The following is a 25,069-nucleotide window of genomic DNA, read 5'->3' as shown; positions in this document are numbered from 1 at the left end:
ATGTAGCTGTATGTGAACATGGGAAACAGGACGTGTGATTGGCACTGCTAGACTGGGCCTGAATGGTGTGCACTTATACTTGTGTATGTCCTGATGGAAGGGGAATGCTGAGTAGCCGAGAAGCAACATACTCCACCACACGAGAGATCCAGATTGAGCAGCGCCGGAGTTGCTACAGCAACTGGCTAGCACATCTCAGTTTTATGTGCACCACTAGTGGGATTAGGTTTTGTGCCCCTCTGGAGGTGGGGGAAGGAATTAGTCCAGGGTTATTTTACTGTTTTACTGTAGCTGCTGAATTCCCTTAAGTCTCCCATCCCCTTTCAGCTCATTGGTCTGTACCCATATCCTACCCTGATATTCTTTTATAGAGAGAGATAAGATGGGTGAGGTAGTGTCTTTTATTGGACCAACTTCTGTTGGTGAGAGAGACAAGCTTTTGGGCCACACGGGTCAGAAAGTCCTGAAGAAGAGCTCTGCATAGCTCAAAACTTATCTTTCTCACCAACAGATGTTGGTCTAATAAAAGCTATTACCTCACCCACCTTGTCTCTCTAGTATTCTTTGATGGACACAGCTACAACTACACCGTGTGCGTTCTTTTATCGAAAGGGCCTCTGAACTCCACTGTGTGCAGCTGGATTTTTGAGTCTGGGCTTCCAGACCAAGGTAACGAAATGGGAGTGGGGTGGTCTATGCCTGACCTGAAGAAAAACAGGTGCAGGCCTGACACCTTAGGATAGTGTTTCTCAACCTTTTTGTGCTGGTACACCGTTGGACTTAAAAAAAAAAAAATCGCGATCCCCAAAGAAAACATTGGCAAACCTCTGCCTTAAGCTCCGGGCTCCCACAACCCTCTGGGGCTTGGAGCTTCCGCTTAAGATCGTCGTGACCGCCAGGTGGTGAAGCACTGCTTGAGGACATCTACCACTACACATCCCTGGCTTCTGGTTATGCAAAGCATTCTCTTTGCTCAGCTAGTTTTGGGACCGCCCTGCTTGTCTCTGGAGTCTGGCCCATTGGACGGGGCTGCCCGGGGATTGCCTTTACCCAACTCTCCTGAAGGGCTTGGAGACACCTGAAGCCAAACCACCTGTGGATCAAGTGCCAACCTAAGCGAAGACAGCAGCAACGCGAGCCCTCTTCGGCAGCGGCCTTCCCTCGCTCCCCGCGCCCTTGGCCCGTCCCACTTCCCCTCAGTCGCTGGCGGCGCGACACGTGCATCTCCTGGGGCAGGGTTGCACCAGCAGCGGCCAGCCCTCTCGCCCGCTGACCCCGGCCCCCATGAGAGTCGGCGCGGGAAGGGCGGGGCCCGAGGAAGTGACTTCAGCGGGCCGCGGCTGCAGCGGGGCGAGAGGCTGGTGGCGGCGAGCTCCGGCGGCAGCGCCGAGGGGTCGCTCGCAGCGCGGCAGCACCGGCCATGGCGGCGGCGCGTTCCCTGCTGGGCTCAAGGCGGATGCGGGGTGCGGGTCGCGCTGCCGCCGGGCTCTGCGGCTGCGGCGCCTTCAGAGCGAGCCCCCACTGCACGGCGGCCCCCCAGCAGCAGCCGCCGCCCCCTGCGCCCACCCGGGACATGAAGAGCTACCTGTGGGCGCGCTACAAGGAGGCCAAGAGAGTGACCAAGGGTGAGTCCCGCGCAGAGCCCCCGGGAGCGGGGCTTCCGCCAGCATCAGTGTCATGCTGGGGCCAGGGGGCACCCCCCCTTCTCGGGCACGTGGGCAGCAGCTGCCGCAGGGCACCGCTCTGCCCCCGCTGCCCTGCCGACGGGCCAGGCGGCTCTGGGTGATGCAGGTGCCCTTCAGTTATAGCCTCTTGCCAAAGTACATCCCGGGCTCTGGAGTGCACAGCGGTAGCCAGACGGGGGGCTTCACTCACCTGGGTAGTGCACCCCACCACCACGAATGCCCTTGGGGAGCAGGGAGGACCTTGAGTCCTTAAACAAAAGCTCTCCCCAAACCTCCCCATTCAGCAAACTGTCTGGAGCTTGGTGCCAACCTGGAAAGGGTGAAGGAGAGGCCTGACCTGCCCCCTGCTAAGATTTGGACTTGTGGTTGCAGGGAGCCTGGGTCAGTGGTAGCGCAGCCTTATCTCATAAAGCTAGCTGCTTCAGGAGTTGCTTTAGGGGTGCCAATTGTGAAGTGGATGCTTCCACAACGGGAAATAGAATGAGTCAGTTAAAGGCCAAAACATGTCCCTCAAAATAAAATTTGTGCTTTATCCTTCCTAGAGATACCAGCGCTAGGTGGTATTATGTTTGCTGTATAAGACAGAAGGAAAATAAAGTTTCCACAAGATCGTGGGTTTAGGTGGCAAATTGAAGGTAAACTGAGTCCAGGCTGAGCTTTTCTATCAAGTATCCCTATTAAAAATGCATTTTGTTTTTATCAATTTGGTGAAGCTGCTTTTTGTGTCTTTGTAGTTGCCAAATGGGGCCTTACACCATGGTGATTGTAACTAGTTGCAGATGGCTAAAATATGAATCTGCATGGTGAGGTGACTGAAGTCTGTTATGCAGCTCTTCAAATACAGTATTTTTAGTACGACTATGATTTATGTGGTTCTTTGTCTTCATGAAAACTGCAGTAACCTCTTTTCACAATCATCTGTTAAATTATGGATGACTTCACTCGTATCAGAGATAAGAGACTACATTAAAACTGTAAGAGTGTCTGAAGACTTGAACTATCAACAAATGTTGGAATCATATGATTGGGGCAGCATCCATATTTTTCAGACCACAAATATGGAAGTAACAGTGAACCATTCTAATTAAAACTTTGAACTAGAAGCTATTAACTTTAAATATTTAAAACTATTTTGAAAGAAAATGTTTTACTGTGGTGTAGCTCAGAACTTTTTCAAATTAAACAAATAAGAAAAGCAAGGAGTTAATTTAATGTGTGTGTATGTGATCTTTTTGTTTGAGGCTCCTTTTGCAAAGGGGTCATGTTCCAAAAGTGTAAAGTGAAGTGACCTTTTAGTTGGTTCTATTTTGGCTACAAGTCCAATTAATTAATTACTATTTAACCCCAAGACTGCTGCAGAGGAATGTCCCCACTTCTGGTAAATAACTCTGAGGTACTGAAGGAAGGAATCAAAAGCTGATAAGTAGGCTTGTGCGGAGTAACTTCAGGCAGTTTTCTGAAAATGGGAGAACAAGGCTTTGTTGGGTCAGTCACTAAGAGCAGGGGTTCTCACAACAAAATTTTTGATGGCCCCAGAGTGTGGCCACCAACTTTTGCTCTGACAATTTCCCCTAAAATACTTAATTAGCTGTTGGAAAAACAAGTAAATACGCACATAAACACATCCGAGCACCGACCTGTCTCTCTGTCCCTGCCTTCCACTGCCTTCAGTGAAAGCCTGCCCCAGGGAAGATGGGTCTGGAACTCACTGGCTGCTGGTGGAGTCCCAGGCTCACTGTGCCCTGACTGTAGGGGAGCTGCCCAAGGGAGCGCACCAGTGACTGAATGCTGCAGCTAGCTCCACTGACAAGAGCTGCCTCAGGCATTGCACACGCTGGTCCCACGTGTCTCCAGAGGTGCTGCCTAGAGCATCCAAGGAGGCTGTGCAGTGCAGGGCGCCCATCCCTGCTGGCAGCACCAGCGCAAACATTAAGGCGGTGCATCTTGCTGCCTTTGGTAACAAGTATTCAGGAGCAACAGCTGGGTACTGCAGAGCTGCTGCTTGCTGCAAGGGGAGACTGAGGGTAAGGCTCTCGGAGCCAGAGTCAGCTGAGTTGGGCTTTTAGGGCTCAGGTTGCAGGGCTATAAAATTGCAGTGTAGATGTTTGGGCCTTGGCTCTGACCCCATATGAAGTCTCCGAGCCCCAGCCTGAGCCGGAACACCTACACTGCAGTTTTATACTCTGCAAGCTTGAGTCACCTGACCCAGGCTAGTCACGGCTTTGCTGTGGGTTTTTTATTGCACTGTAGGCCTACCCTTAGCCTCTCTGTGCCTCAGTTCCCCATCTGTAAAATGGGGATAATACTGTTCCTCAGCACGCCTGTGTCAGGTAGGGAAATGCATTAAAGATTGTGAAGCTCTTTGAGATCTACTGATGAAAAGCCCTATATAAAAGCTAAGTATTTTTATTATTTAACAGCCTGGCTAAGTTGCTAGTTGAGAATTTGAAGGTCCAGTAACCTCAATGACCCAGGTATATTATCATTACAGAAAAGCATGCTCTCTGAAGTGTCTTACGATTATAAAATGTTGGTAGTGACTGAAAGTTGTTACTATCGGATGGCTGTTTGGCCTGTGTGAAATTATTTTGGTGGGCTCGGTCCATTTCCCTCTGCCCTCATTATCATTGGGGGGGTGGAAGGGGGCGGGGGAGGTAGAGCATTACCAAGGTGCACATGTCTGCAGCTTCACTGGATAAGCCAAGGACTGAATGGGGTCTGACAACTGAAGTTGAGTTTGTTCCTCGGTATCCGGGTCCAGGCATATTGAGAGAAAGCTGTGAGGAAGCTTGCCCTGTGCTACCCATGGCATAATCATTCTGGATAATACTTCAGTCTCCCATCTTTCAGAAGTGCTAAAATCACACCCACAAATGTATCATTGCAGGCACTTTTGCCATATATGAGATAGTTCAAAGGATAATACAGAGTTTTTTTGGGTGGGGAAACGTAGAGGTCATGCAAACATATGTGCTGCATACTGTCTGGATCTTTTTTTCCTGCTCTTTTGGCACTCCTTATCCAGGTTGGTTGCAAATTCCGCCCAAAAATATTTTTAGAGGCATTGTCTGACAGTGCTGCTGAGGAGGTCTGGCCTACGTTAGGGGAATGAGGTCTGTAAAACTTAGATGGGAATATAGAGGCAGAGGAAAAGTATTTTCAGGATCACTTGGAGATTGAGGTTGTTTGTTATAGGCTATCTGACATTTCGTTTTTATTTCATTGTTCAGTCAGGACTGATTAGTCATCTTACGTTAAGTCATTTTGGCCTAAGTAGTATGTGGCTTGAGGTATGTCAGCCAGACAAAGTAGTTAATATCTAAAACCTGTTTATAGTAGCTCGGTTTACAGCTTTCAGGCAACCATGAAATATCTATAAAATGAACTCTGGGCAAAAACACTGAGGAAAAACAGAAATAACTGTGACACGTTGAATGCACCGTTGCTGAATGCACCGTTGCTGAGAGAAAGAGGTCTTTTCACACTCTGGGGCTAGGAAATTGGGGGTTAATGGCACAATATCAATGTTTACTTCATTGTTGTTTGGGAAGAATAATTATCTGTTACCTTTACCTTCCTGAGTTGGAATTAAATGGTGCAAGTGTTAGCTGTTACCACTCAAGATAGAGATCTTGGAGTCATTGTGGATAGTTCCCTGAAAACAACCACTCAATGTACAGCGGCAGTCAAAAAAGCGAATGGAATGTTGGAAATCATTAAGAAAAGGATAGATAATAAGACAGAAAATATCATATTGCCTCTATCTAAATCCATGGTACGCCCACATCTTGAATACTGCGTGCATATGTGGTTACCCCATCTCAAAAAAGATATATTGGTATTGGAAAAGGTTCAGAAAAGGGTAACAAAAATGATTAGGGGTATGGAATTGCTTCCATATGAAGAGAGATGAATAAGACTGGGACTTTTCAGCTTGGAAAAGAGTTGACTAAGGGGGCGGGGATATGATAGAGGTCTATAAAATCTTGATGGGCGTGGGGAAAGTAGATAAGGAAGTGTTATTTACTCCTTCTCATAACACAAGAACTAGGGGCCACCAAATGAAATTAATAGGCAGTAGGTTTAAAACAAACAAAAGGAAATTTTTTTTCATACCACACAGTCAACCTGTGGAACTCCTTGCCAAACAATGTTGTGAAGGCCAAGATTATAACAGGGTTCAAAAAAGAACTAGATAAATTCATGGAGGATGGGTCCATCAATGGCTATTAGCCAGGATGGGCAGGGATGGTGTCCCTAGCCTCCGTCTGCCAGAAGCTGGGAATGGGCGACGGGATGGATCACTAGATGATTACCTGTTCTGTTCATTCCCTCTTGGGCACCTGGCATTGGCTACTGTCGGAAGACAGGATACTGGGCTGGATGGACCTTTGATCTGACCCAGTATGGCTGTTCTAATGTTCTTATGTAAGTGTACTGTTAAAAGGGTAAATAAACAGTCATTTCTGAAGCCCAATATGGATTTCAGACCGTGGGCCATTTCATGTGTTGCTTTATCTATGCTACACTTGATTAACCCTGTATGATTTTTCTGCTGAATCTTTTGTGCTTCTATGCATACCTGATGTGCTTGAAACCAAATTTAAAACAGTTAATGTACAGCAGAAGAACTAGTAATGGTGAGGAAAGAAGTGCAGACTAAAAGGAGAGGATACTGGTGGTAAAAGCAAAACAAAGTGAAAACATATTTATAGAGGTGTCAAAAATGCACGTATTGTGTCTGAAACAAGGATTTCTGTCAAGTATCCTGAAATAAATCTTTTTCTTCAAAAGTAGTAGCAGGAGTAAATGTGTGTGTATTTAATATTATGGGTAGTCAAACATCTTAATAAAAGTATAGACAGCATTTTTCTTTTTTCCAGGTTGAGATTTAACATAAGAATGGTCATACTGAGTCAGACCACTGGTCCAGCTAGCTCAGTATCCTGTCTTCCAACAGTGGCCAGTACCAGATGCTTCAGAGGGAATGAGTAGGACAGGGCAATTATCAAGTGATCCATCCCCTATTGTCCAGTCCCAGCTTCTGGCAGTTGGAATCTTAGGGACACCCAGAGCATGGGGTTGTGTTCCTGACCATTTTGGCTAATAGCCATTGATGGACCTATCCTCCACGAACTTATCTAATTCTTTTTTGAGCCCAGTTATACTTTTGGCCTTCACAACATGCCCTGGCAATGGGTTCCACTGGTTCAAGTACATAAAAAGTTGTTAAAAGAAGGAGAACAATTTTTCTCCCTCCTCAACCTCTGAGGATAGGACAAGATGCAATAGGCTTAAATTGCAGCAAGGGAGGTTTAGGTTGGACATTAGGAAAAACTTCCTGTCAGGGTGATTAAGCATTGGAATAAATTGCCTAGGGAGGTTTTGGAATCTCCATCACTGGAGATTTTTAAGAGCAGGTTAGACAAACACCTGTCAGGGATGGTCTAGATCAGTGCTCTCCAACATTTTTATGCACAAGATCACTTTTTGAACTTCAGCGCAACCCAGGATCTACCCCACCCCTTCCCTGAGACCCCGCCCTGTTCACTCCATCCCCCTGCCCCCCCGCCCCCGGTCGCTCGCTCTCTTCCACCCTTGCTCACTTTCGCCATGCTGGGGCAGGAGGTTGGAGTGTTGAAGGGGGTGCAGCCTCTGGGCTGGGGCCGAGGGGTTCAGAGTGTGGGAGGGGGCTCTGGGCTGAGGCTGGGGCAAGGGGTTGGGGTGCAGGAGAGGGTGAGTGGTGCAAGCTCTGGGAGGAAGTTTGGGTGCAGGAGGGGGCTGTGGGCTGGGGCAGAGTGTTGGAGTGCAGGAGGGGGTGCAGGCTCTGGGAGGGGGCTCAGAACTGGGGCAGGGAGTTTGGGGAGCAGGAGGGGGCTTAGGGCTGGGGCAGGGGGTTGGGGTGTGGGCTCCTGCTGGGTGGTGCTTACAGTGGGCAGCTCCCAGTCGGCAGTGCAGCAGGGCTAAGGCATGCTCCCTACCTGCCCCAGCTCTGCGCCGCTCCCAGAAGCGGCCATCAGGTTCCTGCTCCCCCTGGGGGAGGAAGGATGCAGGGGGTCTCCATGCACTACCCCTCCCTGCAGGCATCGTCCCCGCAGCTCCCATTGGCCACAGTTCCCCTTTCCCAGCCAATGGGAGCTGCGGGGGCAGTACCTGCAGGCAGGAGCAGTGCGCAGAGACCTCCCCCAGGTGCTACAGGGACATGCTGGCAGATTCTGGGAGCAGTGCATGACCAGGGCAGGCAGGGAGCCTGCCTTAGCCTCACTGTGCCACTGGATTTTTAGTGGCCAGAGATTACATTTGACTGTCAGAGGCTCCAGAATGGACCACTTGTTTGCTATACTGGTTGGTGATTCCTGGTCTAGATAATACTTAGTCCTGCCATGAGTGCAGGGGACTGGACTAGATGACCTCTCGAGATCCCTTCCAGTTCTATGATTGTGTGTTGTTTGGAGAGGTACTTATGTTTGTTTTTAAACTTGCTACCTATTAAATTAATTGGATTTTGTGTTATGGGAAGGTGTAAATAACACTTTCCCATTTACTTTCTCTGCACCATTCATGATTTAATAGACTTCTATCATATCCCTCCTTAGTCATTTTTTTTTTAAGATGATCAATCCCAATCTTTTAAATCTCTCCTCATGTGAAGCTGTTCCATACCCTTAATCATTTTTGTTGACTTTTTCTGTACCTTTTCCAATTCTAATATATCTCTTTTTGAGAGGGGGTGATCGGAACTGCACACAGTATTCAAGGTATGGATGTACCATGGATTTGTATAATGGCATTATGATAGCTATTTTCTGTCTATTATCTAACCCTTTCCTAATTGTTCCTAACTTTAACTTTTTTGATGACCACTACACATTGAATAAATGTTTTCAGAGAACCATCCCTGATGACTCCCCGCCCCCCCCCCCCCCCCCAAAAAAAAAGCTTTAAGACCCTAACACTTTGGAAAAAATAATCCAACAATATATACAATGTGTATTACTTATAAACATTGAATTTCATCTGTCATTTTGTTGCCTAGTCACCCAGTTTTGTGAGATCTTTGCAACTCTTTACAGTCAGCTTTGGACTTAACTGTTTTGAGTAATTTTGTATTGTCTGCAAACTTTGCCACTTCACTATTTACCCCTTTTTCCAGATCACCTACGAATATGTTGTACAGCACATAATCCAGTATGGATCCCCATATTTATCTCTTTCTGTTGTGAAAACTGGACCGTTTATTTCTACCTTCTGTTTTTGTATTTTTTAACCAGTTACTGATCCATGAGAGGACCTTCCCTGTTATCCCATGACTGCTTACTTTGCTTTAAGAGCCTTTGGTGTGGGACCTTGTCAAAGGCTTTCTGAAAGTCCAAGTACACTATATCCAATGAATCACCCTTGCCCACATGTTTCTTGACCCCCCTCAAGAATTCTAATAGATAGGTGAGACATGGTTTCTGTTTACAAAAGCTGTTTTGACTCTTCTCCAACATATCACATTCATATATTTGTCTGATAATTCTGTTCACTACTATAGTTTCAACCAATTTGCTTGATACTGAAGTTAGATTTACTGGCCTGGAAATGCCAGAATCACCTCTAGAACCTCTTAAAAAATCAGCCTTACATTAGCTATCCCCCAGTCATCTGGTGCAGAATCTGAGTTAAGCGAAAGGTTATGCACCACAGTTAACAGTTCTGTAATTTCATAATTGAGTTCCTTCAGAACTCTTGGGTGAATACCATGTGGTCCTGATGACTTTAATTTATTATTTTTGTTCCAAAGCTGCTTCTATAGATACCTCTATCTGGGCCAGTTGCTCAGATTTGTCACCTAAAAAGAATGGCTCAGATGTGGGAATCTCCCTAATATCCTCTGCAGTGAAGACCAATGCAAAGAATTCACTGAGCTTCTCTGCAGTGTTCCTGTCTTCCTTGAGTGCTCCTTTAGTACCTTGATCGACTAGTGGCCCTGCTGATTGTTTGGCAGGTTTCCTGCTTCTGATGTGCCTACATTTTTTTTTTTTTTGCTACTAGTTTGTATGTCTTTTTCTTGTTGCTTTTCAAATTCTTTGTTGGCCTGCCTGATTCTATTTGATTTCCCAGAGTTTATGCTCCTTTCTGTTTTCCTCAGTGGGATTTTTACTTGCAGTTTTTAAAGGATGCCTTTTTGCCTCTAACCGCCTCTTTTATTCCAATATTTAGCAATGGGGGCATGTTTTTGGTCCTTACTTTAAAAAATAAAAATTGGAGTATACATTTGAGCCTCTGTTATGGTGTTTTAAAATAGTTTCCATGCAGCTTGCAGGCATTTTACTCTTGTGACTGTTCCTTTTAATCTTTGTTTAACTAGCTTTCTTATTTTTGTGTGTGTGTCTCTCTCTCTTTTTTTTTTTTTTAAGTTAAAAGCTACTATGGTAGGTTTCGTTGGTATTTCCCCCCCCCCATAAGGATGTTAAATTTAATTACATTATGGTTGGTATTACCAAGCGGTTCTGTTATATTCACCTCTTGGACCAGATCCTGTGTTCCCATGAGGACTAAATCAAGACTGGCCTCTCCCCTTTTGGGTTCCAGGAGTAGCTGCTTCGAGAAGCAGTCATTAATGGTGTCTAGAAATTTTATTATTGCATCCCATCCTAAAGTGACATATACCCAGTCAATATGGAAATAGTTGAAATCCCCTGTTATTCCTGGGTTTTCTGTTTTTGTAGCGTCTCTGGTCTCCCTGAGTGATTTCGCAAGCATTGTCTCAATGCTGGTCAAGTGATTGGTAGTATATTCCTACTGCTGTACTTCTATTATTATTATTGTAGCATGGAATTTCTTTCCATAGAGATTCTATGCTACAGTTTAATTCATTTAAGACTTTTTACTATATTTGACTTGCTACTTTCTTTCACAAATATTGCCACTCCCGCACCAGAGTGACTTGACACATTCCCTGTATATTTTGTATCGTATTACTGTGTCCTATTGAGTATCATTGTTCCGCCATATTAAAGTCTGCATATTAAAGTGAAATGGCTTAATAGCTTCCATCAACACTTATATTTGTAGAATCCTAGAAATATAGGGCTGGAAGAGACCTTGAGAAGTCATCAAGTCCATCCCCTTGTGCTGAGGCAGGACCAAATAAACCTTGACCATACCTGACAGGGATTTGCCTAACCTGTTCTTAAAAACCTCCAATCATAGGGATTCCACAACCTCCCTTGGAAGCCTATTCCGGTGCTTGGAAAAGAGGAGACTAAGGGGGGATATGATAGAGGTATATAAAATCATGAGTGGTGTGGAGAAAGTGAATAAGGAAAAGTTATTTACTTGTTCCCATAATATAAGAATTAGAGGCCACCAAATGAAATTAATGGGAAACATGTTTAAAACAAATAAAAGGAAGTTCTTCACTCAGCGCACAGTCAACCTGTGGAACAACTTGCCTGAGGAGGTTGTGAAGGCTAGGACTGTAACAGGGTTTAAAAGAGAACTGGATAAATTCATGGAGGTTAAGTCCATTAATGGCTATTTGCCAGGATGGGTAAGGAATGGTGTCCCTAGCCTCTGTTTGTCAGAGAGTGGAGATGGTGGCAGGAGAGAGATCACTAGGTCATTACCTGTTAGGTTCACTCCCTCTGGGGCATTTGGCATTGGCCACTGTCGGCAGACAGGATACTGGGCTGGATGGACCTTTGGTCTGACCCAGTATGGCCTTTCTTATGTTCTTGTGCTTAACTTTTGTAGTTAGAAAGTTTCCCCCCTCAGCCCCTAATATCTAACCTAAATTTCCCTCACTGCATATTAAGTCCATTGCTTTTTGTCCTACCAGCAGTGGACACGGAGAACAATCCTCATTATAACAGCCCTTCACACATTTGAAGATTGTTATCAGGTCACCTCTCAGTTGTCTTTTCTCAAGACTAAATGTTCCCAGGTTTTTTTAACTTTTCCTCATAGATCAGTTAATCTAAACCTTTTGTCATTTTTTGTTGCTCTCCTCTGGACTCTCTAGTTTGTCCACATCTTTCCTAAAGTGTGTCACTCAGAACTGGAGATAGTACTCCAGCTGAGGCCTTGTCCGTGCTGAGTAGAGCAGGACAATTACCTCCCTTGTTTTACATATGACACTCTTGTTAATATACCCCAGAACGTTATTTGCCTTTTTGCACAGCTCTGTCATATTGCTGACTCTTATTCAATTTGTGATCCACTATAACCCCCCAGATCCTTTTCAGCAGTACTGAACCTAGCCAGTTATTCCCCATTTTGCAGTTGTGCATTTGGTATTTTTCTTCTTAAGTGAAATATTTTGCACTTATCTTTATTGAAATTAATCTTGTTGAATTCAGACCAATTCTCCATTTTGTCAGGGTCATTTTTAATTTTAATCCTGTTCTCTAGAGTGTTGTAACACTCCCTAGCTTGGTGTCATCTGCAAATTTTATAAGCATACTCTCCACTCCATTATTCAAATCATTAATGAAAAATATTGAATAGTACCAGACCCAGAACTGACCCCTGCAGGACTCTGCTAGATCTGCCCTCCCAGTTTGATAGCGAATCATTGATAACGACTTTTTGAATATGATCTTTTAAACAATTGTGCACCCACTTGATAGTAACTTCATCTATACTGCATTTCCCTAGTTTGCTTATGAGACTGTCAGGTGGGACTGTGTCAAAAGCCTTACTAAAATCAAGATATATCACATCTACTGCTTTCCCCCTATCTACTGGACCAGTAACCCTGTCATTACAAATATCTAATGATAAATATCAAATTTAAAATATAATATGTATGGGGTTTGATTTTATGCTTCGTATAAGGCTGGAATACTAACTCCAATTTTTTTTTATTTTCTTCAGACTTGGTTCCTTCAATTATGAGTAATTTGCTGAATCCAGATGCTGTTTTTACCAACAATGAAATGAGTCTATCAGATATTGAAATCTATGGCTTTGATTATGACTATACATTGGTCTTTTATTCCAAACGTCTACACACTTTGATCTACAATGCTGCCCGGGATCTTCTCATTAATGAGCATCGGGTAAGATGAATGAAATAACAGTATGCACTTTTATTCGTAGGAATGCTATGAGCAACTTCTAGTTGAGAGAAGCTTTGTACGTTTCCTAATGGCTTGGTCCCCAGTTGGCTCTCTTTTTGGTACATCTTGTGCAGCAGCTACTTACAGACCACAAAGTTCCTGGTTCACTCTCAGCTGCAGTAATGTGCAGAATGCAGACAGTCCAGGAACTGGAAGGAAGACTCCATTCTTCTATCTGTCAGTCAGTTAGCAGAGACCTCTTGCAGATATGAGGATACTTAGTTGGCTGTACTTTAAGCAGAATTCACTTAATGCGCTGTTATGCAATTATTATTAGTGTCCATTTGGAATGTTTTACATACCCTAATCTGGACTGAATGGACATTGTAGCATTGGGCGTTTCCATTCCTGTATTTCAGTCCAGAGGTTAACAGTTCTACATAAATGTCTATAAATATTTCTGGATTAACAAACTAAGTTTAAAACTTCATAGGTACTATAAACACACAAAACTTAGAGGCTGTAAAATTCTGCAACGTTTTGGTGGAAACTTCTGCAGCATAAGTTAGATGTTGTTTTTTATAATAGAAACTGACCCATTGCATGCTTGTAGTAGTAGCTTGAAATTAGAAACTAGTCCCCTATGGGTACCAGTAGTCGCTTACAATATGATGTAATACTTGAAGCCACCTGTTGAGAGATCTAGTTTCCCATAGGAATATATTTTTTCAACCCAAGGGAAAACAACTCTCTAACTCCAGTCTCTCTCTAGCTGCATTTTTATTGACCTTTATGTACTGTAGCATCAAAACTATCCAGCAAGTGAAGCTTTTAAGTGACAGAGGCCATATCCTCCTATCTCAGTCAATTTAAAAGATGGCTCATTTTTGTCACTAACATGTAATCTGGTTAGTATAAATAAAAATTGAAAATCCTGATGTACGCAGCGTGGAATCTGGAAATATATTTAAAAATAAACATCAAATAAATAGATATTATCTCTGGAATAATCAACTTTACTAAAGTTTTGATTTTATATATATAAAATCAAATCCAATCTAAATTAATGATCCAGATAAGATTTCACGAGGGGTGAAACCTTCGAATCAGGCCACTTGTCTGAGTGTCTTTAGCTCTAATGCTTCAAGTCAGACTTTCGTTTCTGATGTATTGGTCTGTTGCTGCATAATGAACTGGACGTGAAGCTTTCATGCTAAGGGCAATAAGAGAGCCCACATTTTTTAATTTTAGAAAGGGTTTGAAAATTTGGGCCAAAACTTTTGATCACAGGTGTCTAAAGGTATTTGTTTAGCCCAATTTTCAGAGGTGATGAATACTTAGAAATGTCACAGAAGCTAATGGGTGCTGGATGTGCTCATCCACTGTGCAAATGGGCCACTTTTTCTAACTTTAGTCCCTCACATTTGAAAATTTGAATCCTAGATTTTTTTTTTTTTTTCACCTCCAGGTGTTCTTCCCATTCTTGTATCCGAGTTTTGGATACTTTCATGTGTACATCACCAGCATATTGAAGGGCATACTTCAGTGAAAGCTAAAAGTGACGTGTGGGAAGTTAAGCTTTTTAGAATTGGAAAAAATTTCTTGGGGTGTATAAACAGTTTAAATTAATCCTGACTTTTTATTCTTAGTATCCTGCAGAAATAAGGAAGTATGATTATGATCCCAATTTTGCAATAAGAGGACTTCATTATGATGTACATCGGGTAGGTATAAATGATGTGGTGAATTACGTGGTGCTGAATACATAGGTTATGAAAATAAATATTGCATTTTATAAACTTCATCAAAGGTTTTACCTTGTGCTGACATGTAGGCCCTTTGTTCTTTTTTTCCTTATGTTTGAGACAGCTTGAATTGTTTTAAAGAACGGTTTCGTCAAGGCTTTTATGACAAATCAAGTTTGAAGAGAATAAACACAAATATGCCAGTATTGTTAGGAAAAGTTATTTCTTCATGATTGTAATCCCACGTCATCTGAATAATAGTTTCTAGTGGTTTTTACAAGCTCTGAATAAAATCCTTTGACAAAATACCCTGCTGCTCTTTACAAAGAATTTCTAATTGAAATTCTTGTAAAATTCATCCATATCTGAGCAAGGAAGTCTTACTCCTTGTGACAGATATATACAGTTATAAACGTTATAACCATTTTAAGACTGCTTTTATGAAATGTAAATTGTCTGAAATTTTTGTTTTTTGTTCAAGGCATTATTGATGAAGATTGATGCTTTTCACTATATTCAATTAGGAACAGTATACAGGTAGGTAGAATTATTGCTTACTGGATATAAAACACACTCCTGTGTCTGAAGCCACTGGATGCTCCTCTTAAAGCACATTGAAGAGTCAGGCCAGTAGCAATGTAGTACAGTGTATATTGTATAGTCATCTACCGGAAGGCATGGACACAGGTGTGCTCTTTACTAGCTGAACTAGAAGAAGTGATTCTCTGTGGAGAGCTGGCTGGTCATATGGTGCTGACTCAGCACCTTGTCCCCAGCTGCTAAATTTCATTAAAAGACAGCTAAAAATACACTCAATGTTAGCTTTCTATGTGAGTTGTTCCCGCAGGGACACTGCAATCTCAAATGAGGAGGGAGAGATGCTCCTTGAGACTCTCTCTATTATGATATGGGTATTCCAACGAAAAAGTTAACGTTATGTACCTACAGTAGCATAGGGAAAAATACATTGTATTAGGAATATGTACTATCAAATGTTCCCTTTAAGAAAAATCTATAGATGTTAGGTCATATTCCAGCTTCAGAACTTCCCTCTGTGTATGTTTGTGCCAGTTAACAATATACTTGGTAGGTAGATTATTGTACTCTTACTAGATAATCTGTTCCAGAGGCTGCAAGGGAAAGATGGGGGTGGATCATTCCAACTGCCCTGTCCTGGACATTCCCCCTGAAATGCTGTTACTGGCCTCTGTTGGAGAAGGCGCTGGGCTAGATGGACTGTTGGTTTGACCCAGTATGGCAGTTCTTATGTTTTATTATGGTGATTCTTATTTATGGTAGTCTCTCTCGTATATATGAGAAAATAGAAGATGGTGTGTGTGATATAAAGGTTTTAATGCAGCAATCATGTTGATATCAAATCAATGTGTGTTTATAAGTTCTCAATAAACCTTCTAACCACACCCTCGTGTTCTGCTATGCAACACATTAAGTCCTCAGAGTCTATCTTGGGGTGCCTTTATATAACCACAGCTTCCCACTTGGAAGCTGGTAAACTCCTCCCTACAAAGGTATATAAATAAAAATCAGAACCTTCCATTCCAGAAATAAAGACCTGTATGCAATGAACTAAAGCCCACGTTTTCAGGCTCCCAAATCTATTGTAGCAATACAGTGGGATAACAACAGATCTTAGTCATAACACTTCTGTGTACAGAAAAAATGCACATGCCCAGGATCTTGCTTATTCTTAGTGTTGGGCTGGTGTACTTCCAGGGAGAGGAGGAGGAGATGTGTTTGACAGGTTGATTTTATTTTATATTTTTAAAAAGGCAGCTGTATGAAGCTTTCCAGAGGTTTTGCATAATGGAGTAAATGCTGGCTGGCTGGATTAGAGGATAGATGAAGTGGTTAAAGGTGTATCATGATTTCATTTATCACATAGCTGTGCAATATATCACCTTCTCACATGCAGTTTGTGTATTTTTATAAATTAGTAGGTATACTCCGAGTTAGGCATGCCATTGCCATCTTTTAGCCTTGTCTGCATGAGGATTTCCTGCAGTTCTTACACTGGTGCCATTCCACCGATGCTTACTGTAACCATACTATAGTACACCAGCAGGAGTGTAGGCCGGACATGGTGTTCTGTCTATCCTGCCATGTAGCCTTAATCTGAACAGGGTAAAATAAACCCTACATGTACACAGCTGACCTGCCAACTATGGGGACAAAATGGATTCCTTGGCAAAGCTGATGATAAACATTTCTTCTGCACTCATAATTGAGCACGCTCCTCCGTGTTGTCTAAAAATGGTATAAATAGTACCCTGAATATGCACTTAACAAATATCTACTGTCTACAGATAGGCTTGTTATTAAATAAGTATATCATGATTCACAAAAGGTATGGTTTAGCGATACTCCAATGATATTTGGCAGACTCGTCTGGAAGTTCTAACATGAATCATGAATTCTGTTCTTGGCTCTGTTACTGACATATTATACCGTAGGCAAATAATTTAACTTCTTTGTTTCTGTTTGATCAGCCATACTGTAAAATGGATCATGATAAAGAATACTTCACGTTTATTATAGCACTTTCTATCTGGAATACTCTTAGTATTTAAAAAGCAACTTGAGATTCTGATGTTTATGCCTCTTGACACCTCTAAAATAGGTAAGATCAGGAATCTGAGGTGCAGAGTTCACCTAATTTACATCAGGTACTACAAGAAATCTATGTTAGATCCAGAAATCCAGATGTCCTGATTTCCATTCCCATTTTTTAATCACAAGATTATCTTGTCTCACTATTTCTTCCTATGGGGTGGGGGTATGTGTTGTAAGTTTACTAATATATCTGAGGTAGCAGGTTTAAAACAAACACAAGAAAGTATTTTTTTCACTCAAGCACTGTGAACCTCTGGAACTCCTTGCCAGAGGGTGTTGTGAAGGCCAATACTATAATGGGGTACAAAAGGGAGCTAGATAGGTCCATCAATGGCTATCTTCCATGAATCTATTCACCAGGATGGGCAGGAATGGTGTCCCTAGCCTCTGTTTGCCAGAAGCTGGGATTGGGTTATCATCAAGTGATCCATGCCCTGTCACCCATCTGTTCATTCCCTTTGGGGCACCTGCCATTGGCCACTGTCAGAGGACCAGATACTGGGCTTGATGGACCTTGGTCTGACCCAGTATGGCCATTCTTATGTTCTTAAGTACTCTGAGATATTTCGTAAAAGGTGTTCAGTACTGTAAGTGATGGTGGTGGGGTAAATAGAGCTATGTAATGGCTGGTACAAAAATTTTGGGGACAGATATAAACATCCTTTTCCCCTCTGTATTATGATTTTGTATCTAATGTATTTGTCACAGTTCCTTAATTATAATTTCAACTCAATGAGCCTTAATTATATTAGGGTTAAAAAGAAATCTGGTTATTACTTTAGTTAAGAAGGTTGCATTTTTGGCCTCTGTTCTTCAAGGTCACACTGCAGAATAATCTGGTTAAACACTATTGCATCATCTCTACCTCGTGAAACAAAAGCAGAGAGGGAATTACATTTTGTTGGGAAACTAGAAGCTGTAACTGCTCTTTGCAAGCCCTGGAGGCAAAGTTTTAATGGAGACTTCACTTTTTTGAAGAAGTTAAAATCTTTAAAAGCTGGAATGAGTTTCATGTGTGTCAGTTGGTTGAAATGTTACTTGTTTTGGAAGTTAGCAAGACGGTCTTTCTTAAATTGCAGACCAAGGCTTTTCTTATGGAAAACCATAATACTGTATTTGAAGAAGTTCAGGACCTGAGTTTGTATACGTAGTCAGGCTATCATACAATAATTACCTGAAATTTCTGGTTGGACTTTGAAACTAATATTGTTATTGCCAGAGGACTCAGTGTCGTCCCAGATGAAGAAGTCATTGCAATGTATGATGGTTCCCATGTCCCCTTGGAACAAATGAGTGACTTTTATGGAAAGGTAAAAACACAAATTACTTCTGTTTAAAACTTACTAACTGAAACCCAATATGCGCCACTGACTTGTTTTACGTTTTCAGAACGTTCCTGCTAATATTTGTTACGTTCGTGCTTAGGGGCCCCGTTGTACTAGGTGCTGTACAAACACATAGTATGAGACGATCCCTGCCTTGAAGAGTTCACAATTGAAATAGACAAGACAAAAAGTGGGAGAAAAGTTTATCACCCTCCTTTTACAGATGGGGACTAGAGGCCCAGAAAGATTGTCACTTGTCAAGTGTCTTAGAGGAAGTCTGTTGCAGTGCTGTAAAAAACCCAGATCTTCTGAGTCCTCATCCAGTACTTTAACTGCAAGACTGTCCTTCCTGGTTAGCTCATGGTGCGTCTGACTGCTGCACAGACTTGCTTGCTAGGAAGGTTGGGATGGGGCCATCAAAAAGGTATTGCCAAGAGAAAGCTTTCAGTTAGAATTTTACTCTCTGAAGAGGGTGGTGCCCTCTATGGTGTGTCTATCACCTTCCTGTTTGTTTGGCACCAAGCCACCGTGCCTTCCTTTAGCCAAGAAGGGATGTGTTTGACTCCTTTTGGAGCCCATGAGTATTGCCCCTAAATCAACCAGAAAGCTCTCTAGAACAGTGCAAGGTACTTCTCCCCCAACTCCCTGGTGCTGGGTATTCTTCCTCTGTGCTCCCATTTGTTCTCAGCCCAAAGAATTTAAAAACTAGACTCTGTCAAATCTAGTCCCTTGCATGGTAGTGTAGAGGCAGGTCCTGAATGTTTTGTTTTACCTCCTTCATAGCATTGTAGTCTCAAAGGAGCTGTTCGTTCCTCTGAGCTTAGCCTGCATGCAACCCCAAGGAAAACATGCCCTTTTGGGAGTGATTGGGTTTGTTGTTTACTTCTCTATTATGTTTTCTCAAGTGATGGGAAAATTTTAAAATTGTGTTTAGCTTTTATGTCCTGTAAAATTTTATGTTCCTGGTTTTGTGGTTACAAAACCTTATTGCTTTTTACCACTTATCTTCAATAACCACTTGAAGGAGGCAAAATATTTGTTAGTCTTGGGGCTCGTCTGCACTTGAAACTTACATTGGCATAGCTACCTCTCTCAGGGGTGTGAAAAATCCACACCCCTCAAGACACATAGCTAAGCCAACTCAGCCACCGGTGTAGACATTGCTAGACATTGCTTTGAGCAGGGGGTTGGACTAGATGACCTCCTGAGGTCCCTTCCAACGCTGATATTCTATGATTCTAGGCTGATGGAAGAATTCTTCCATTCACCTTGCTACCACTTTCTGGGGAGGTGGATTAACTACAGTGAGGGGAAAATACCTCCTGTTGTTCTAGTGAGTATCTACACTTAAAATGCTACGGCACTGTAGGTGCAGTTCTACAGCTGTGCTGCTGTAGTGTTTTAAGTGGAGACATACCCTAAGCTTGTATTACAGGTTCCTTAGTCATCTTTAGCCTATGCAATACATAGGAGAAGGAGACTGCAAAATTCTGGACAAAGGGGTCTGAGATTTCACATGATATCATTATTTAAATAAACACATAGCTTGTAAAAATGTGGTGGTAATCCTAGATGGAATTACTGGTCCTTAATTTAAAAGCAGAATGCTTCTAACTTTGTCATACTGATGTGTGGGTTTTCCCTTTTATTAGTGCAAACAGAATTTTGCAGCAGTAAAATGTCACTAGTGTAAAAAATAAATAAATAAAAATTGGCAATGAATCCAAAATGTTAGATTTATAGGATTTAGTTTTGGTAAATATTTCTGACACGCATGTCCTTATTTGCAGAGTTCACATGGACACACAATGAAGCAGTTCATGGATATATTTTCATTACCAGAGATGACTCTTCTCTCTTGTGTGAATGAATATTTTCTGAAAAACAACATAGATTATGAACCTGTTCATTTGTACAAAGATGTCAAGGTATTAACTTTATCAGAGATTCATGGATACCTACATAATTATGCTGTTCTTTTATGACAACTCAGACGTTTCAGCCCTCTTTGGTTCTGCTTTGCAGAACTAGTAAAAATCTCAGCTTGTTATGGAGCTCCAGTTTTTTACAGTACAGTGCATTGCAATAAGAACTGCGAAAACCTATGAAAAAGATGGTAGACCTTGAAAATCCTTAACTTGAAATCTTTTAGAAACCTTTTATTAAAAATCTAGTGTGTGTGTGTATATATAATTCTTTTTTTGTGGGGGTGGGTTTGTGTATGTCTGTAGACCTGGGCCCCTCCTGTCTAGAACAGCCTGATGGTGATTCTGCCATCTCTAGCCCACTTAAATTTAAAAACAAAACACAAAAACCAACCTTTTTTATAAGCACTACTTTTCTTGTATCTAGTCCAGTATTACAATTCTCAGGTAAAAACCTCCAGCTGTGATGTTGTGCCATGTTTGTGTGTGATGTATCTAAATGTACAGTCTGTCACCTTTCTCCATTAGACAAGAAACACTTGTTACAAACTCTGTAGCTCACATGTAATTCTTTTGACGTTGTCGCGCTTCCATCCTTTTTGAGAAGTTCTGAAGGTTTCCCAAAGCTCCATTGTTTTCTTCCTCTAGCTTCTGCCGTAGTATGTGGGAATCTTTGCTTTATCTCCCTTTTAAAAATATCTAAATTACTTCAGCTAGCCCGTAGTGTTATCTAAGTCCTGATGTGTAGCTACACCAGTAACAAAATGGCAGTAATACCGTACCACGAGGAAGACTCTTGCATAGCTCAAGCTGAGGAAAGCAGCCAAATGCCTTCAGAATTTTTGTTTCTTTGCTTAAACTTTTAGCTTCTTTCATCTACTCATAAATCTCTCATATTAAATGACAAGCTAGTTGGGAGTGATCCTAATCTGAGGAACTATAAGACTTCAGTTTCCTCAGGAGGCAAGGAATGTGTGTCAATTCTCGGGTCAACAAAAATCTGTTGTGACTAGCACTCCAGGGTAATGTGGGCCTAAGGCCCTTAACGAAGGGTGCTATATTGCAATCCTCACTTATGTGAAGCTTCTGTTGCACTGAGTTTCAAACTTCTGGGAAGTATGAAAATGATCCTATCTTAGCATTGGAGTGATGTACAAATAGTGAAGATCACACGGTAACATTGTTTTTAGGGGAAATAAAGAGCATAGAACAGATAAATTAATTGCTATAAAAGCAACATACAGATATTGTACTGTGATCAGAGTTTTCATATTTGAAAGACTCTTTGAGTGCTGTATCGATCTTTGACAGGATTCAATCAGAGATGTCCACATCAAAGGAATAATGTACAGAGCAATTGAAGCAGATATTGGTAAGTATAGTGAGATACATGTAGGGATTACTCGTCTCCATAATTTTGTTTCTTTCTTGCTTTCTTCTAATACTTACAAATCCTAGGTGGGGGGAGGATATTTTCAGCTTCACATGTAGGGTGACCAGATAGCAAGTGTGAAAAATTGGGACAGGGTGGGGGGTAATAGGCCTCTATATAAGAGAGCCCCAAATATCGGGACTGTCCCTATAAAATTGGGACATCTGGTCACCCTATTCACATGTCTCCCTTGGATTTTCTTAATTAAATATGACCTGCAGTTATCAAAAGTTCTGGACCGTTTTCTAGTGAAAGTAGCAAAGTATTCTCTTTACATTGATGATCAACATGATATTAAAATTAATATTTTCCCTAGAGAAGTACATCTGCTACGCTGAGCAGACCCGTGCAGTGTTAGGAAAGCTGGCTGATCATGGCAAGAAGATATTTCTCATCACAAACAGTCCCAGTAGCTTTGTGTAAGTTTACTGCTGTTTATTGTTTAACTATACTTCTAAACCTTTAAAATCAAGATAGTTTATTGTTTTGTCAATGTAAGCTCACCGCTGCTCTATTTCATTGTTAATGCCGTTGTTCTTTCTGTAGGGACAAAGGTATGAAGTTCATCGTTGGAAAGGACTGGAGGGATCTCTTTGACGTAGTCATTGTACAGGCTGACAAGCCAAACTTCTTCAATGATAAGAGAAGGTGGGTATCTTGCTAATACAGCATGGTTCAAGGGAGTCTCTCTGTGTAAGGTTATGTAACACATTGTGAAACATTTAAAATTATCTGTATGTAATATAAAAATACAATTATATTTGAAACCCTGTTTATAGAGTCGTGAGCTAATGCAGGATTACAAAACCCTGGAGCCTGAATTGATAGCTGATAGTCTAGGGAGTAGTTAGTTCTAGTATCTACAGCAGGACTGTTCCATTATTACCCGATCTTGCAATGTTTTTGAGTGGTCTTGCTTTCCAAGTTGCAGTGGCTCCGCAACTTACAGAATCAGGCCTTGAGTTTGGAGACATTCTTACTGATCTCTCTTGCATTAGGCGAGAGGCATTAAAGAGCAAACTGATTTGGCTGGAGTCCCTGGACAGCCTCTTCCTGACATACACAATTTAGCATGTGCCATTTATATGCAGATGTACCTGCTTGTCTTTTAAAAAGACTAATTCCTTTATACTTTTGTATAGTTCGGAGGCATTTTCTACCCTTGCTGTGATGGTTTTTTTTAAACTATTCTGTTCCTCTTAATAAAAAATAAAATAGTATGCTGTGAGACAAAGTTCCTGCGCTACCTTAGTGGGTCTTGCGCTTATTGGTGGATTCACTCGCCTTGGAGCTTGACGGCAGCCCTCAGCTTGGCCGTTTTTCTAAACCCACAGTCCAGGTTGACTCCTCCTATGTCTGACCAGGAGTTGGGAGGATTTGGGGGAACCCGGGCCCGCCCCCTACTCTGGGTTCCAGCCCAGGGCCCCGTGGAATGCAGCTGTCTAGAGTGCCTCCTGGAACAGCTGTGTGACAGCCACAACTCCCTGGGCTACTTCCCCATGACCTCCTCCCAACACCTTCACCATAGGACCTTCCTCCTGGTGTCTGATAATGCTTGTACACCTCAGTCCTCCAACAGTCCGCGTTCTCACTATCCGCTCCTCACACGCACACCACAAACTGAAGTGAGCTCCTTTTTAAAACCCCGATGCCCTAATTAGCCTGCCTTAATTGATTCTAGCAGCTTCTTGATTGGCTGCAGGTGTTCTAATCAGCCTGTCTTAATTGTCTCCAGAAGGTTCCTGATTGTTCTGTTACTTTACCCAGGAAAAGGAACCTACTTAGCCTGGGGCTAATATGTCTGCCTTTGATTACTCTCCTGTAGCCATCTGACCCGACCCTGTCACAGCTGGTAAAGGAACTAGTTCTAGAGATTCCTTTTGCTTTGTATGTATAAAACAAGGTATCTTGCCTGTCTTTCCTTCTTAATTTTTATTCTCTTCCCAGCTCAACCTGGTTTCACAGTAGCATAGTGCTGTCCCTCTGTGCAGGCAGGCTGATTTTGTGCCTTAACTCTGGATGCTCATAAATTTTAGGTGAAAGCAAACAGTTAAGTTGCTCAGTAAAACATTTTCTTAAACTTTGATATACTGAAGTCTATATAGGATAAAATACATTGGCTACACCAGGCTAACGCTAAAGTTTGGAGACTCGTTTTTGGTTTTGAGGGTGTGCTCATTATACACCAAATTCTCCTATTTTTTAAAAAAATTGGGTGGTGTTTGTATTCTCTTCCCTCCCACCCTAATTTTGAAAAGTGGCAGCCTTGCTATGACATAGTGACAATTCTATACAATTTTGCTGTTTTAGACCTTTTCGGAAGGTGAATGAAAGGGGAGTGTTGCTTTGGGACAAAATTCATAAATTGCAGAAAGGCCAGATTTACAAACAGGTATGTTTCTAATATATCCTTCTATTACATATCTAGATTTCATTTCCAGTTCCTATAATATGTTTCTGTAGCCTTCCTAATGGTTTTTTTAAAATTAATTTAATGTACTGAAGGTAATTTATATTAGTAACTGAATAATTTTTAAGAACATCCATTATTGGAGTTGTAGACTTTCAGCATACTATAGCGTTCATTTTAAGTGTGATTAAATCTTATCTTGCTACAAAAATGGCATGTATAATATAGGAGCTATAGAATTTAATGAAATTGAGAGTATGACTCTTTAATATTTTCATACTGTAATAAATACTTTTTAGATTTGTTCTTAAACTTGTCAGATTTTCCTCCGTGTTCAATAACATGAAAGTTGGATGTTACTTTAGTACACACACATCTTGCTGATTTGTTTCTTCAGGGTAACTTATATGAATTTCTGAAGCTTACTGGCTGGAGGGGTTCCAAAGTTTTGTATTTTGGTGACCACATTTACAGTGATCTAGCAGTAAGTAACTTGTTTCTGTTCTTTATAGTGTTCCATGGAAGCTAAAGCCTTTTTTCCAGATTTGAAAAAAAGTGATTCAATAGTATAAACACTCAATTGATTTAGAAATATTACATTTTAAAACAGCTAGGCTTGTAGAAGTAAACAAAATCAATCCACATTACTGTAATAAAAATTTAGAAAAGTAAAAATCATTTCCTGAAAAGGATGATCATCCTCATCTCCCCAGCTGCCTTCTAGCTTTTAACTAGTCTACAATTTAAGAACAGCCATATAAGCCTGCACACTTGAGACAGGCACTGTCTGTACCATGTGTAACAGAGAATTTAATGCAGCTATCCTAACATGCAGGATATTGCTGGTTTGGATGACATTTACCACCAA

The 25,069-nt window shown here is 41.8% G+C and overlaps 1 protein-coding gene across 2 annotated transcripts in view; it reads left to right on the top strand.

Moving 5' to 3' along the window:
• Positions 1–1,048: 1,048 nt before the first annotated feature.
• Positions 1,049–25,069, top strand: part of NT5DC3 (5'-nucleotidase domain containing 3) — a 31,046-nt gene continuing 7,025 nt past the window's right edge. The window contains exons 1-12 of one of the 2 annotated variants that reach the window (XM_084646309.1): positions 1,536–1,625; positions 8,957–9,128; positions 12,549–12,733; positions 14,383–14,457; positions 14,960–15,015; positions 18,329–18,419; positions 20,225–20,362; positions 21,671–21,731; positions 22,108–22,210; positions 22,338–22,439; positions 24,102–24,183; positions 24,599–24,685. In XM_084646309.1, coding sequence (XP_084502435.1) covers positions 12,566–12,733; positions 14,383–14,457; positions 14,960–15,015; positions 18,329–18,419; positions 20,225–20,362; positions 21,671–21,731; positions 22,108–22,210; positions 22,338–22,439; positions 24,102–24,183; positions 24,599–24,685 — 963 coding nt within the window. In that variant the 5' untranslated portion in view covers positions 1,536–1,625; positions 8,957–9,128; positions 12,549–12,565. Of the gene's footprint in view, positions 1,626–8,956; positions 9,129–12,548; positions 12,734–14,382; positions 14,458–14,959; positions 15,016–18,328; positions 18,420–20,224; positions 20,363–21,670; positions 21,732–22,107; positions 22,211–22,337; positions 22,440–24,101; positions 24,184–24,598; positions 24,686–25,069 lie in introns of both variants that reach the window. The other variant, XM_084646308.1, reaches the window with a different exon arrangement.

This window comes from Lepidochelys olivacea (genome assembly GCF_965140295.1).
Source record: "Lepidochelys olivacea isolate rLepOli2 genome assembly, chromosome: 1".
NCBI classification, from domain to species: Eukaryota; Metazoa; Chordata; order Testudines; family Cheloniidae; genus Lepidochelys; species Lepidochelys olivacea.
Note: the sequence above shows the minus strand (reverse complement) of the source record. Positions and strands in the feature narration are given on the sequence as shown.